This window comes from Triturus cristatus, chromosome 11 (genome assembly GCF_964204655.1).
Source record: "Triturus cristatus chromosome 11, aTriCri1.1, whole genome shotgun sequence".
Lineage (NCBI taxonomy): Eukaryota > Metazoa > Chordata > Amphibia > Caudata > Salamandridae > Triturus > Triturus cristatus.
The window spans coordinates 149,797,485-149,811,143 of NC_140594.1; the positions used below are offsets into that span (position 1 = coordinate 149,797,485).

At 47.2% G+C, this 13,659-nt stretch overlaps 1 protein-coding gene across 7 annotated transcripts in view; it reads left to right on the plus strand.

The window, feature by feature from the left end:
• SBNO1 (strawberry notch homolog 1) overlaps window positions 1–13,659 on the plus strand; it is a 1,282,279-nt gene that overhangs the window by 1,074,572 nt on the left and 194,048 nt on the right. For all 7 annotated transcript variants that reach the window (XM_085634811.1, XM_085634813.1, XM_085634807.1 and 4 more), the window contains one exon: window positions 11,743–11,835. In XM_085634811.1, the coding sequence (XP_085490937.1) occupies window positions 11,743–11,835 (93 nt within the window). The remainder of the gene's footprint in view (window positions 1–11,742; window positions 11,836–13,659) is intronic.

Consider the following 13,659-nt stretch of genomic DNA (forward strand, 5'->3'; position numbering starts at 1 on the left):
AGTCACCTAACTGTAGATTTGCTCGTTTCTCTTTGCTCGGTTTCGTTTAGGGATTCATTTAGACACAAATAAAACTGCTACAAACGAATTTGCACATGATCACACATTTTGATACAGGCCTAGTTGGGATTACATCTTAGTTGCACAGACACTCTACCATGATACCACACCCTTTTCCCCAGAGCTACTGAAAGTTTCCATTCACTCACCTTCTCGCCAACCTGCCCCTGCTGCACCTTGGCGCTTCCCAGCAAGAGGCCAGCAATCATTTATAAAAGATAAAACTGTTGCCCTCCTTGTTCAGATGTGTTGAAGAGGGGGCTGCTGAGTGTCTCTTTATCCAAGCTCCCCTTGGCTCAGAAACCTCTCCTGCCAGCGTCCCCATTTCCAGCAGCCAATCAGAAGCCCTCAATATCACCCCCCACCCCGTACCTTCGTAGCTGCACCTGCTGTTGTAAAGGTCACTTTGCTGTTGTTTACAGTGCCTAATAACTGCTGTCCTTTGGGGCATGCACAACTGCCATGACCACAGCAAGCTGCTGCCTGCAACAGCGACTTGTAACTAGTTGTCATAGGGTAACCGCAGACCACAAGCCCCCGTCCCTGCTCCCTAACTCCTCAATTATCGCAACCCTGCGCCGTGCTGGCTCCTAACCATATGACAAACGTATTCTGAACCTGCTTCTTCACATATTTCAGCTTGGTAGCTAATACGCTCGTGGCAGGGTACTCCTCTTATCTGCTTCGCACGGATCAAAGTTGGAGATGAACTCCCTGGTACTCAAGCCGCTGACCAGCGCACTGAAACAGAATTCTACAATAGGTGCCTTTGGGCGCCGGTCTGCGTTATGCCACATGTGGCTGTCTGGTTGGATGTTAAAACATGACTGAGGTAGAGAGAATGGCGGTTGAAATGAGGAGCCAATCATGTCAGTCGGAGAGCGGTCAGTTTACACTTGAAGCAGTAGTGTAACAGGAGGTGTAGTGTTTAAATGAATTTCTTAAAATAGAACGATATCTCTGTGGGTGCAGGCATCGGAAAATCTGAATGTACATTGGTAGAGTTCCAAACAGATTGGCATCTCCGAAAACTCAATAGGGCTGGGACAGGGAATGTCAGTCGGTGCCTCTAAAAAGCGTTTATAACTGAGGACGAGTCAGTCGCTTGCCTGGCCTGTGCCTCAGAAAGGATGTTGAAGCTGTGTCGATGTCACTCACTGAGAGAGTCAGACACATATCAGAATGGTGGTTCTGAAACACCAGTAGGGCCAGAGAAGACCAGGGCCCCTGGAAGACCGGGTGGGCCTCTACATTCACTCACTTATCAGGCTTGTGAAAGGTCAGTAAGTCTTGGGCAGTCAGTCACATGTGATGCGTGTGTCTCAGAGAGGCTACCAGATTGAACCTCTGTCTAAACACTTATAAGGTCCCAAAGGTGGGACCTATTGGCTACGCCAATGCTTGTTATGGTTGCAGGACCAGCCCTCATTGTTCTAATCACCAGTTGTGATGCCTTTTTGAAAGACCTGCAACACCTGATTCCTCCCTCTCTTTGCCATGTCACAGTGAGACCTAACCTGGTCCTCGCATTTGTTGCATACCCCCTTTGAGCCACTGAGCTTCTTCATGGATCGGACCAGAGAATCAGATCTTTGTGGAATCCGTTGGTGCATAAAAAGACAAGGTTGTGCAGAAATGACCATCTCCCACTAAATCATACTCTGCATCATGATCTGCTGCATGTTGGCGAAAAAGCAGCATCTGGAAGAACTGCAAGCTCAGTGCACTAGAGCCAAAGCTGCTACCACTATGTTGCAACTCAGAGTTCCGAATCTTTACATATGTCAGGAGACTTTGTAGATGTTCACAAACCACTATTGCCTAAACAGCCAGGTTCACTAATGAGGTATTTTTGCGAGCTCGGTCCTACAGGAATTATTTTGTTTGAGCCAATTCACAGACCCACCTCCTAATAGGTACAGCTTTGATATCTATTCACAGGGGAAGGAATTTATGGTTAGAAGTCTCTATCATAACTAGTTACCTTCTGAAACGATCTTTCTAGTCGAGACTGTCTGATCGCAGGTTCCTCTCTGCCAACCAATCCTCCCCATTTTGTTATTTGGGTTCTATGTATTAATTTGATCCAAAGTTTAGGAATTTGGCTCACTGGTCACAACCAAATTGCTGTGATGCTCTGGATCTGGGTTTGTGGACAGCCTCAAAAGTGACTGAGGTCTGCATGCAGGTTTGGTGCCTACATTGGCTCTGTTTGTCTCTTCTAGAGCTGAACACTATCTGTGCAGAGCTACACCTCCCAGCATGCAGAGGTATTGTTGAGAAAACTGAGTCCTGGTGAATTTTCAAAAAGATGAGGAATCTGCAGATAGACAGTCGAAGGTAACAGGTTCTGCTACTCCGACTTCAAGCACAGGATGAATTAAAAAAGCTCTACTTTGATCGATATTTCTGTTTGAAGATAGCTCACCTTTATAATATTCTGCAAGCACCACACTGTGTCCAGAAGTTTTAACTGCAGTAGTAGGAAAGTGCCATTTTTTGCATGGTTATCTCCCACTTTTTGCCTGACATCTGATGCAACCGGACATGATGTACCCTGGGTCACTGCCAATCAGGTTCCCAGGGCCCGTGTTCTTTCCCAAACCTGTACCTTTGTACCCACAATTGGCACTTCACTGGCCACAGGTAAGCCCATTGTGAAAGGTACCATCAGTAGCAAGGGCACTGTGATCAGGGAAGGCCTCTGCACCTATTGTGGTACCCTCAGAGGCTCTGCACCTTAACACCCACACACTGCCATTGCACTCTGTGTTTTGGAGTCTACATGGCACACATCCCTGTGTTCCATGCCTGCAACACACTGCCTCGGGCGAAGGTAAGTCACCCCTCTAGCAGGGTGCACTAGCCCTAAGGGCATGGTACAGTGGCATGAGCACTGTACCCCTACAGTGTCTAAGCCCATAAGTGTGATAAAGCCATTAAGAGTATATGGTCTGGGATTTGATCTCTACAGCTCCATAATGCCTTTACTAAAAACGGGGATGTTTACTAGAAAACGTATCAACAGATTAAACTCATACTGATGCCAGTGTTGGATCTAATGTAAAATGTACTCGTAGGGCGTCCTGAATGGCTGGTCGCCATTTGCTACTACCAGACAGGTTTCTCCACCCCTGGGTAGAGAGCCTCTACTCTCTGGGTCCAGAAACAAAGCCCCTTCTGGGCAGAGGTGTCATGCCTCCTCCCCCAAGATGGGCTCGGTCCACGAAAAGGGAAGCTTTAAAGGCCTGCCACCTTTGGAAGCTGTCCCTTCCTTTTCTGCCCCCAGCAACTGGCTCCCACTGGTTGTGGCCCCCACTTTGGGTGGAAGAATCAGCAGGGAAACTTAACTCGGAAGAGAGGTGTACCCACCTTTGCCAACCCCACCCCTCAGGTGGGGGAGGCGAGGTAAAGCACACATCGCAGTCCCCTCCTTTTTGAAGATGAGTGGACTCAAGTCAATTAGAGAGAGGCTCATGCCCCCTCCCACTGGAGGGTGGCATAATAGGGGGTGTACCTACCCCAAGGAAGGGACCCATTGGTCCACACCCCTTTAAAGCCCCTAATATCTAGTAATCTAAAAGAGACAATTGGTTATATATTCCCAGGCATCAGACTGGATCCGGAGATAAGTTTTCGTAGCAGTACCCCTGCGCGTCGGTAGGTGGCGTCGGTCGACTCCGCATTCGTCGTTGGCGTCGTGATCGCCGGAATGACGTCGCCGTATCTACTTGGACACCACCTTCGCGCAATGACGTCAGCTCTTTCTTTTCCGTGCCAGCCAGCGCAGATCCAGAGAGAGGGGTACCTCTAGTCACTTTTTGACTACTATTTTTCCAACTTTTGTCAACTTCTTTTCGAGTTGATAAGACTCCTGGTGCACGTAGGGAGGTCCCATCCTCGAACCTGCTTCAAGGCTTGCGACTTCTTTCACAAATTGATGTCCATTACGGACCCGCATCTCGTGTGCCTTTGGTGTTTGGAGCGCGACCACGACCCCAAGTCATGCTCTGACTGCCGGGCCACGAACCCGAAGTCTTTGTGGGAGCAGTCCCGAAAGCTTCTCGAGGCCTGGCAGTTCGCTCTGCGCCATTCAAAATCCCGTTCGCGAGAGAGGTTGCGGGACCGTCCGCGGAGCCATCACCACCACTCGTCATCGAAGTCTTCGTCTTTGGGTAAGTCGAAGCACAAAAAGAAGGCGAAGAAGCATCGTCGCTCTTTGCGTTCTCCACGTCCATGGCCGACGCAACGTGGCTTGTGGACAGTAGTTGGCTCGGCCCGAGGAGCCTGCTGGGTCGACTCTGAGCCTCCCTCCTTTTCCGGGAACCGGAGCGACCTGTGCCCAACTTTGTGGTTTTTATGAAGCCCTCCACTCTATCTTTGGGCTGCCTGACTTTCCCTGTGCGCCTTCTGGCCCCGCGGACTCGGCTGGGGGTTCTAGACCTTCGATGCCGGCACTTAGATCACGGCGCTGCAGGATCCTAAGGGATCCAGGCCTGGTTTTGGATCGGCGCCAGTCGACCTTACGACACTACCTCTGGTGCCGAATACACTGACAACACCTCCGCCGTCGGTTGTGTCACTATCCGGCATCAACCCCAGCCTCCATCCTGACCTGGACATGGAGCCAGACCGACGCAGAGTGGTACTTTTGTGCCAGTGTTCTATCCTGGCGTTCCCTATCGCCCTGAGTGGCAGCCAGAAGAGGAGGACTGGGAGGGGTCTGGGGACCCTTTAGCTGACCATTTCAGTGAACCGGACTCGAGAAAGGAGTTGGGTGAGGCCAGTGGTCTGGATACTTCACCAGACCCTGGAATACTTTTTCCCCCTACCGTGGCTACTGAGGAGGAAGCCTCTTACGCAGTGGTGTTGCGTAGGGCAGCTGAGGCCTTAAACCTTGAGCTTCCTACGTGGGCGGTCAGGACTAACCTCCTGACCGAGGTATTTCAACCGGCAGCGGTCTCTTCGGAGCCCCTCCTGCTGTTTAGTGAGGCCCTTACTGACATCCGTCTGGGCAACTGGTCCAAGACCAGCACAGGGGCTTCTGTGGATGGGATGATTGCCCAATGCTACTGCCCGGACCCGGGCGACCCACTCTTCCTATCTTGTATCTCAGGAACGTCAACCGCTAAATCAGGAAGAAGTTCAAAATGTTGACGTTGGTTCAGGGCTTGTCTGCCCTCGACCCTGGAGACTGGATGGTAGTGTTGGACTTGCAGGACACCTATTTCCACATCCCCGTCCTGCCGACCCACAGGCATTACCTACGGTTCACGGTAGGCCACGAGCACTTTTAGTTTACTGTGTTCTCCTTTGGCCTTACCAGTGCCCCTCGGGTGTTCACGAAAGTGATGGCGGTGGTCGCAGCTCATCTGCCCAGATCTGGTATTTCAGTCATCACTTATCTCAACAACTGGCTGTTGAAGGTAGGCTCGCCCCAGGCTGTTGTCGCCCACCTCCAGACTACGGCGGACCTTTTGCATTCGCTGGTGTTCACAGTCAACGTGCGGCAGTCACGCCTGACCCCTTCTCAGAAAGCTCCTTTTCATCGGAGTGGTTTTGGACATGGCACAGTTTCGGGCCTATCCTCCCAAACGAGTCTGGGATATTTGGGCTACGATACCAATGTTTCAGCCCCTATCCCGGGTTTTGGTCAGAATGACCCTGAGGCTGCTGGGCCTCATGGCTTCCTGCATCCTGCTGGTGGATCATGCCAGGTGGCATATGCGGGCTCTGCAGTGGAACCTAAAGTTCCAGTGGGTACAGCATATGGGGAATCTTTTTGATTGTGACCAAATTTTGGAGAGCACTGCACACCAATTGCAGTGGTGAGTAATGAACCGGGATTGGGTCACCGGCAGATCCCTATCCCTTCCCCAACCTGAGTGCACAGTGGTGACAGATGTGTCCCTCCTGGGATGGGCTGGACACATGGGAGAGGCCTCTGGTCTCCAGTGGAGTCCGGGCTCTACATCAACCGTCTTGTCTGGATGATTCGTCTCGCACCTAAGGCATTCCTTCCCTCTGTCTGGGGAAGAGTAGTGCAGGTGTTCACAGACAACACCCCCGCCATCTGCTCCTGCAACAAACAGGATGGGGTAGGGTCATGGAGCCTAAGAAAAGAGGCTTTGGACATGGCTGGAACATCAGGGTATATCGCTGGTGGTTCAACACCTGGCGGCAGGTTCCCTGAATGCCAGGGCAGACGAACTCAGCTGCAGTTGCATGATGGATCACGAATGGCGTCTTCACTCGGAGGTGGTGCAAGGTGTCTTTCAACAGTGGGTAGAGCTTTGTTTAGATCTATTCCCCACCGAAGAGAACGCACAATGTCAGCAGTTCTGCACGTTGGAATTTCCAAAGAGGAGGAGAGGCTCCACCGTCTGGATCCAAAACGTGCGCTATCTTTCTGTTTGGATTGCACAAGACAATTCCAGGTGGATGACCAGCTCTTTGTATGGCAATGTGGGATCAAAGAAAGGCTGGGCCATGCAAATGCGAACCATCTCCTGATGGGTCATTCTGTGCATCAAAATCTGCTATTCCTTAGCAAAAAAGTAACCTCGAGTGGGGTTGCATGCCCATTCCACCATGGCGATGGCAGCCACTACTGCTTTGGGCCATCGGGCCCCCTTTCGTTACATCTGCAAGGCAGCCACGTGGGCTTCCCTGCTAGCGTTTACTAAACACTACTGCCTGACAGCCAAGACCGGACAGGCGGCTTCTTAGGCTGTTCAGTTATCCAGGACTTCCTAGTGTGAACTTGGTTTGCTGACCCACCTCGGGTCAACTTGGTATTGCTGGGGTATCTATTCTAAGGTGAGGAATCAATAACTAATCGTCTTTCAGATGACCAAGTTACTTACCTTCGGTAACGATATATCTGTAAGAGACATATATTAGTTATAGATTCCTTACTGCCCCACCAATCCTCCCTGTTCTGCAAACTGACTTCTAGGGTAAAGTACTCCCTTTCAGGGCCCTAGTTTTTGTGCACCAGTGGTCAGTGTCTTGCATGATTTGTTTAGCCAGCAAGGACCTGCCATGTGAACTATTAAAGGTTATTTGTTGGCCCGTTTAGCATTTTTGCATTTACTGGATCAACCGCCCTTATTTAAATCACCTGTTGTGATGCATTTTCTTTAAGTTCTGGTTCATGTGTTTCCACCCAAGCCTTTTGTGGTGCCGTAGTGGAACCTTAATTTTGTTCTCACCTTTCTTATGTATACCTTATTTGAACTGATACACACCTGTAATTTGCATCTGCTGATTCTCAAAAACAGTTTTTCTTCTAGCGATAAATGTAGCTCATCGCTTGAGTGGGCTACAAGCTAGTCGGTTCATTTATTTATTTATAAGGCGCAACATTCATCTGGCAGGATATCACGGCGCTAGAGTAGCGAGATATCATGGTAGAGGTGGATTGGGGCACAGGGTGCTGCTGGAATGTCTGACATCAGGCTTTGGGGAACAGGAGGGTTTTGAGCTTCTTTCTGAATTCCATGTAGTCAACAGTGAGACGTAGATCCTGAGGTAGTTTGTTCCAATGCATAGCAGTCCGATATGAAAAAGTGCGACCACCTGCCCTTGCCTTTTTTATACGTTTTGTCTCAGCTTGCGCCTGATAGCGTGACCTCAGGTACCTGGTCGGGGCGTAGAATTGAATTTTGTTCTGAAGAATTGTTGGACTGTATTGATGTAGTGCCTTGTGTGCATAGCTCAGAAGCTTAAATCTCGCTCTTTGACGTATGGGCAGCCAGTGGAACGGTCTCATGCAGTCAGATGCTGAACTGTATCTGCCTTTGTTGCACACCAGTTTGGCCGCTGCATTTTGTACCACCTGCAGGCTTGCGAAGAGGTAGTCCGCCATGCCCACGAACAGTGCGTTTCCGTAATCTAACTTACTAATAAGTAGGGCTTGTGTGATAGTTCTTCTGCATTCTAATGGAATCCAGGGGAAGAGCCTTTTTAGGAGCTTCAGAGTGGTGAAGCTTCCACCACACAGGGTTTGCATATGGTCCTGCATGGATAGGGTGTTATCAAATAGGACCCCCAAGTTTTTTGCGCACTGCTTGGGTGCCGGGGCCTCTCCCAACAATCAGGGCCACCATGATGCATCCCAGATTAAGTTGGCTCCTCCAAAGAGCAGGATTTCTGATCATTCAGCTTTAAACAATGTTCTGACATCCAGGTCACCATCACAGAGAGGCAGTTGTTTAGTATAATCCTGGTGTCCTCATGTCTTCCTCCAATGGCTATCATCAGTTGTGTGACGTCCGCATATGAACAAATACCAAAATCCCGTTTTTCACTAATTCTTGCCAAGGATGATACATAGGCGTTAAAGAGCGTGGGGCTCAGGGATGCTCCCTGTGGGACACCGTAGCTGATGATTTTGGGGCTTGAGGAGAATGCGCCCATTTCTACAGTTTGTGTTCTATTGCTCAAGAAAAAACTGAACCACTGAAGGGCTTTGGCGTGTATACCTTTTTCATAAAGAGTTTTCAGCAGAAGATTATGTGCAACCGTGTAGAACGCCGTCTACCAGGATCAAGGCTGCTGCCTTCCCCTGATCGATCAAAGATCTCAAGTTGTCTAGGACGGCCAGGAGGGTTGCCTCCGTAGTATTAGCGGCTCTGAAGCCGGTTTGGGTGGGGTCCAGTAGTTCATTGGTCTCAAGATAGGTGGATAGTTGTCTACTAACCAACTTCTCCATTACTTTAGAAAGATAAGGGAGTTGGGAGACTGGCTGATAGTTGGCTGGGGTGTGGACATTCGTGTCTGCCTTTTTCATCAGAGATGTCACTATAGCCTGTTTCCAAGTTTCTGGGAAAACTGCAGGCTCTAGAGATTGATTGAATAGCTGTGTGACATATGGGCATATTGCAGGTATGATCCGAGCGAAAATGAAGTGTGGGCAGGGAGCAAGAGGGACCCTGATTTAACTTCCCCCATTGCCTTTGCGACCTCTTCCTCTGTAAAAGGGGGGAAGCTACCCAGCCATGCTAGGGCATCAGGTGGAGGTCCAGGTGTTCCCAATTTGTGGTGTCAAGTGGGGTATTACTGCTAAATGATGAGTATTTTGATGATTTTATCAGAAAACAATTAATTTATCTTTTCACAGCATTCTTCTGAAGGAGGCAGGGTGTGGGACATACTGGCTGGTTTGCAAAGTTCTTGTACTATTCTGTACAGCTCTTTTACCCAGTTGCTATTCTCATTTATTCGCTTTGCGAAGTAAGTTCTCTTGTCCTTCTTAATTACATTGTTAGAACTTCTCATTTCTGGCTTGTATACCAGCCTGTCCGTGTCCTGTTTACACAGTCTCCAATTATTTTCCATTATTTTGCACTTTCTTTTCGGTGCCTTGAGTTCCGACGAGTACCACTTCTCAGATTACGTTCTCTTTATAGATTTTGGTTTTAGTTTGGGTGCACACTGATCCAATGTGTTTGTGATCAACCATACACTAGCTTTTTCCCAACCAAACGGGCGTTATGGGCTAGGGCTGCATTCTAGCTGAAGGTGCGTCGCACGTTTTCTTGTCGGACAATCAGTTACCCTTCTGTCAGTCTTTTCTCCACTACATTCCTGGAAAGAGGAGAGGCTTCATTGCTTGGACTCTAAAAGGGGCTGGAGATTTTACATTAGTTGTACAAAGGACCATTGGGTGAACAATCAGCTCTTTGCTGGGTTCGTTGGGTCAAAGAATTGAAGATGTTGCAGAATGGACCTTATCGAGGAGGCTTAAGATCTGCTGTGCATTTGCTAGGAATTACCCCCTGTAACGTGTCTGATGGCTTATTAGACTAGAGTCCAGGCTGTACCAATGCTTTGGCACGTTGAGTATCTGATTTGGACATCTGTCAGGCCGCAACACTGGCAGCAATTAACATTCACAAAGCAGTACTGCCTTGATAGTTAGATCTGTTGGGCGTGCCCCCTTTTCTCCCTTTCAGTCCTGCAGGACGTTTTAGATTAAGGCATTCTACAGATTCACCACTTTAGGAGATAGTGCTGTAGTATCTATTCACAAAGTGAGGAGTCTGCGTTTCAAAGTCTCCGTCAAAAGTAAGGCTCTTTCTGGTAAATACTCTTTGGACCTACAGATTCCTAACATCCCTGTTCTGTGAAATGGGGTCCTTTCTCCACCTATAAAAAGATCCTAATTTATAGATCTGCACACTTTCACATCTAGTCAATTATTACTTTCTGCATTCAGTGTCGCAGATAGTCAAGAAAATAATGCCAATATGCTGAGGTGGTGCTTATAGGCAGCTCGGGCATCCCAGGGCTGCACACCACCCTCTGCTGATGTTCGAGAGAAATGCTTAGAAACATCTTCAGATCCAGTCCCTTGCCTGAGGGTATTCACAAGGTGAGGAATTGCAGTTAGTGTATCCATTGGAAAGGGAGTTAAAGAAGGCAAATACATTGCTTGTCACTGCTGGGTTGTGGAGCTCATGTTGGAGTAGTGGAGGCCAGAGGGCTCAGGGCATAGGACAAGTCTAAATATTCTAATTTCAATTTGTGTCCATTATCAGCTGAACCTTGACGAGAACATGAGCAATAAATATCTTCTGACAGAAAGCAGAGACCCAAGAAATATCTTTCATGTTTCTGTAATTAGCAGGTCCCTGATTGGCTGGAGTTTGGATGGTTTATTACAATGGAGATAGGTTGCTAAAAGCTAGTGAATTCCTACAGGCATTTTAATGTTGAAGTTTTAATACTGCTATTTTACTGTTACCGTGGGACTCACACCATGATAACGGGAAAGATTCAAGCATGTGATATCAATACTGGAGGGTCACAGTGTACAGGTAAGTAACTTGTTTCTTATTTGCAGTTCAAAATAAGATATTTCAAAGTGCCATTTACTCTAACTGGTAAAGCTTTGAATTTGAGGTTAAAAAAATGAATGTTACTGAACAGCTTGACAAGAGATTATTGGTACATATAACCCAAATCTAACTATGCAACAATGTTGTACTGTACATAAATATGGTACAGGTGAGAGGATAAAGGAATTGTTGTAAGGGATGGTCTGTCAACATTTTACTAACTATGGGGTTAGGCAAGCAGGTTGTTGCATCTTGAAGCCCGGTACAGCATAGAGGTCTCATATGGGTGCAATATAAATTGCACCTTGATGGTTGTGAAATTCTCATGGTAGGGTTGAAGGAGATGTTTTTCAGTATTACTCAAATCCTTAGTGTGTTCTAGTAGGTTTGTCCATTGGCTATTCACCTTTTAAATGTACTGGTTCAAAGTTTGCCAATGTGGTGGCCTTTTGTGTTCAGTAGTGTATTCATTGCTTTATTGATAATTGTGGTGAATTAGCTGGTCTGGAAATGTGATATTCGAGCTGTGATAGTGAAATGGCCATAAGTAAGTCCCACGGGACTGTTAGTGGTATGCTCCGATTCTGGTCAACTTAGCCACAGTGAAGTCTGGAATGTTAACAGGTAGTGTGTTGGCACCAAATAGAAGGTAGAGGATCATTTCTTAAGGCGAGGATTGTTTTTTCTTTTTATTCTTTTAATGCAGTATCTACAGAAAACCATTTCCATCCCCATGTCAGTATTTGTTAATTTGACATCCTAATACTTAAATATTCTACAGTGAAAAAATACGTATATATATGTATTTTAAAGTGATAATTTATTTTATGTTTTGTAGATAAGTGTAGAGCGAGGCATGTCTTGGGAAGATGCAACAAAAATTTGGGCTGATCAGACTGGCCCAGATGATGGATTTTATTTGTCTCTTCAGGTAAGTAGTGTTCTTGGTTTTTTTTCTCTTTAAAATAATTTAAAATTTAGTCCTTCGTTTTAACATGCAGGGGGTTGAAATTGATCCCAGTTCGGCTGGCGGGTTTATATACAGGCGCTTTGGGATTTACATGAACTATGTTATATGTGCTATCGGACATTAGTCATCGCTCCATTTTGGAATCCATCTCGCCAGCCCTGTTCCATGGGTCGCTGTGGAGGGATGATGGTTCGATCAGCCTACTCAAAATTAAACACAGTACTCTTCTTCTAGCCCTTGAAAGACCATTGCTACAAGACAGAGGAGTGACCAGCTCATTTAAAAAATAAACATAAGTCTATCTATTCCTCCTCAAGAAAGTCACAGAAAATAGGAGGACCTTTCACTGAAAGAAGGGTAGGACTTAATACCGCTTTGTCACAGGAGCGGCCATCTTGGAATGGGCTCTCTGCATTGCTCTGCCAATCATTTATCAGGCTCTCATTGATCTTTCAATAAAAGAAAGGTAGGACTTCATACCCGTTTGTTCCTGGGAGCGGACATCTTGGAATGATCTCTGCTCTTCACTGACAATCTTTTACCATACTCTCTCAGCGTACCTCCACAGTCTTATTTACTTAATATACCTACTTCAAGTCCAAACATAATTCACATTTAGTAAAAGGACGTCTGACTCAAGACCTATTCTTGAAATTTTCCAGGTCTTGGGAAAGAATCATGTCATGCTAGATTACCGCAGGGGTACCCTGCTTTACTCAGTGGGGCCCTCGATAACCAATCTCCCATTCTGTTCACACTTCCTCTCCATTGTCCTAAGGCAATCACAGAAGATGGCGACCCCTCATATGGTTAGGCTACTGAATGAGAGAGAAAAAGAACAAAGAAAATAAACAGGAAACTAAAGTAGGACTACCCAAAAACAAAATTAAAAAAGGGAAACTAAAGTAGGACCAGCATCAACCTGCCTCCAACCTGGACTCGCTAGGTTTGAAGTGGGTTTTGAATTAAAAAAAATAATAGTTTTTCCCTCTCCTCTTGTGTAGTTAGGCTCTTGCAATTTAATACTCATCACGTTAATCCTAGCTCATATTAACTCATCTTATGTTATTGAAGAGGAGCGCACCTTTACACCCTCAGCACTTCTACCATTCTATTAGCACTAACTTGTATTCATACTCGAGGGAAGCTCCGCTTCCACCCACCTCCAGTTAATCTCATCCAGGCACAATTTCAGTTGTCACAGGCCTACCTATTATCTCCACGTGACTTTGTTCACTGACCAGTCCTATTTCTATGCAGATACTCAAAAGGAATTCCCTGACCTTCTCTCAGCCTTGAACTTGATCTTCCAATATTTTCCATATGTCACCCTTAAGGATCAACCCAGTCTATGTCCAGGTGACTACCTTCCTTGCACTTATCAAACCCAACCCACTCTTCCTTTCCTCGCTCTCATCCGCCACACACAACCCCTATCACCCGCCATCCACCACCGGTTCCTCTCCCCTCCTTAACAGAGATTCAACAAGACCGCACTCCTTCATGCACTCCCTTTAACCTCCTCAGTGCCACCTTGGTCCCTGCAGAGATCACTCAAGGATCTACCCCCTTCCCCGGAACTTCCCAGACAACCCTTATCCAACTACCAAAAACCAGATTGGGCCGCTCTTCTTGATGCGATCTCGTGTGTCCTGCGTCTTCTCACAAAAGAACTCAGAGAACTGAAGGCCATTACTATCGAACATCTCCCCTTACTCAGAACACTTAGCACGCTTGGGACCTAACCTAGTGTCCTTATTAACACAATTCCTGGCCCTGTCTCAC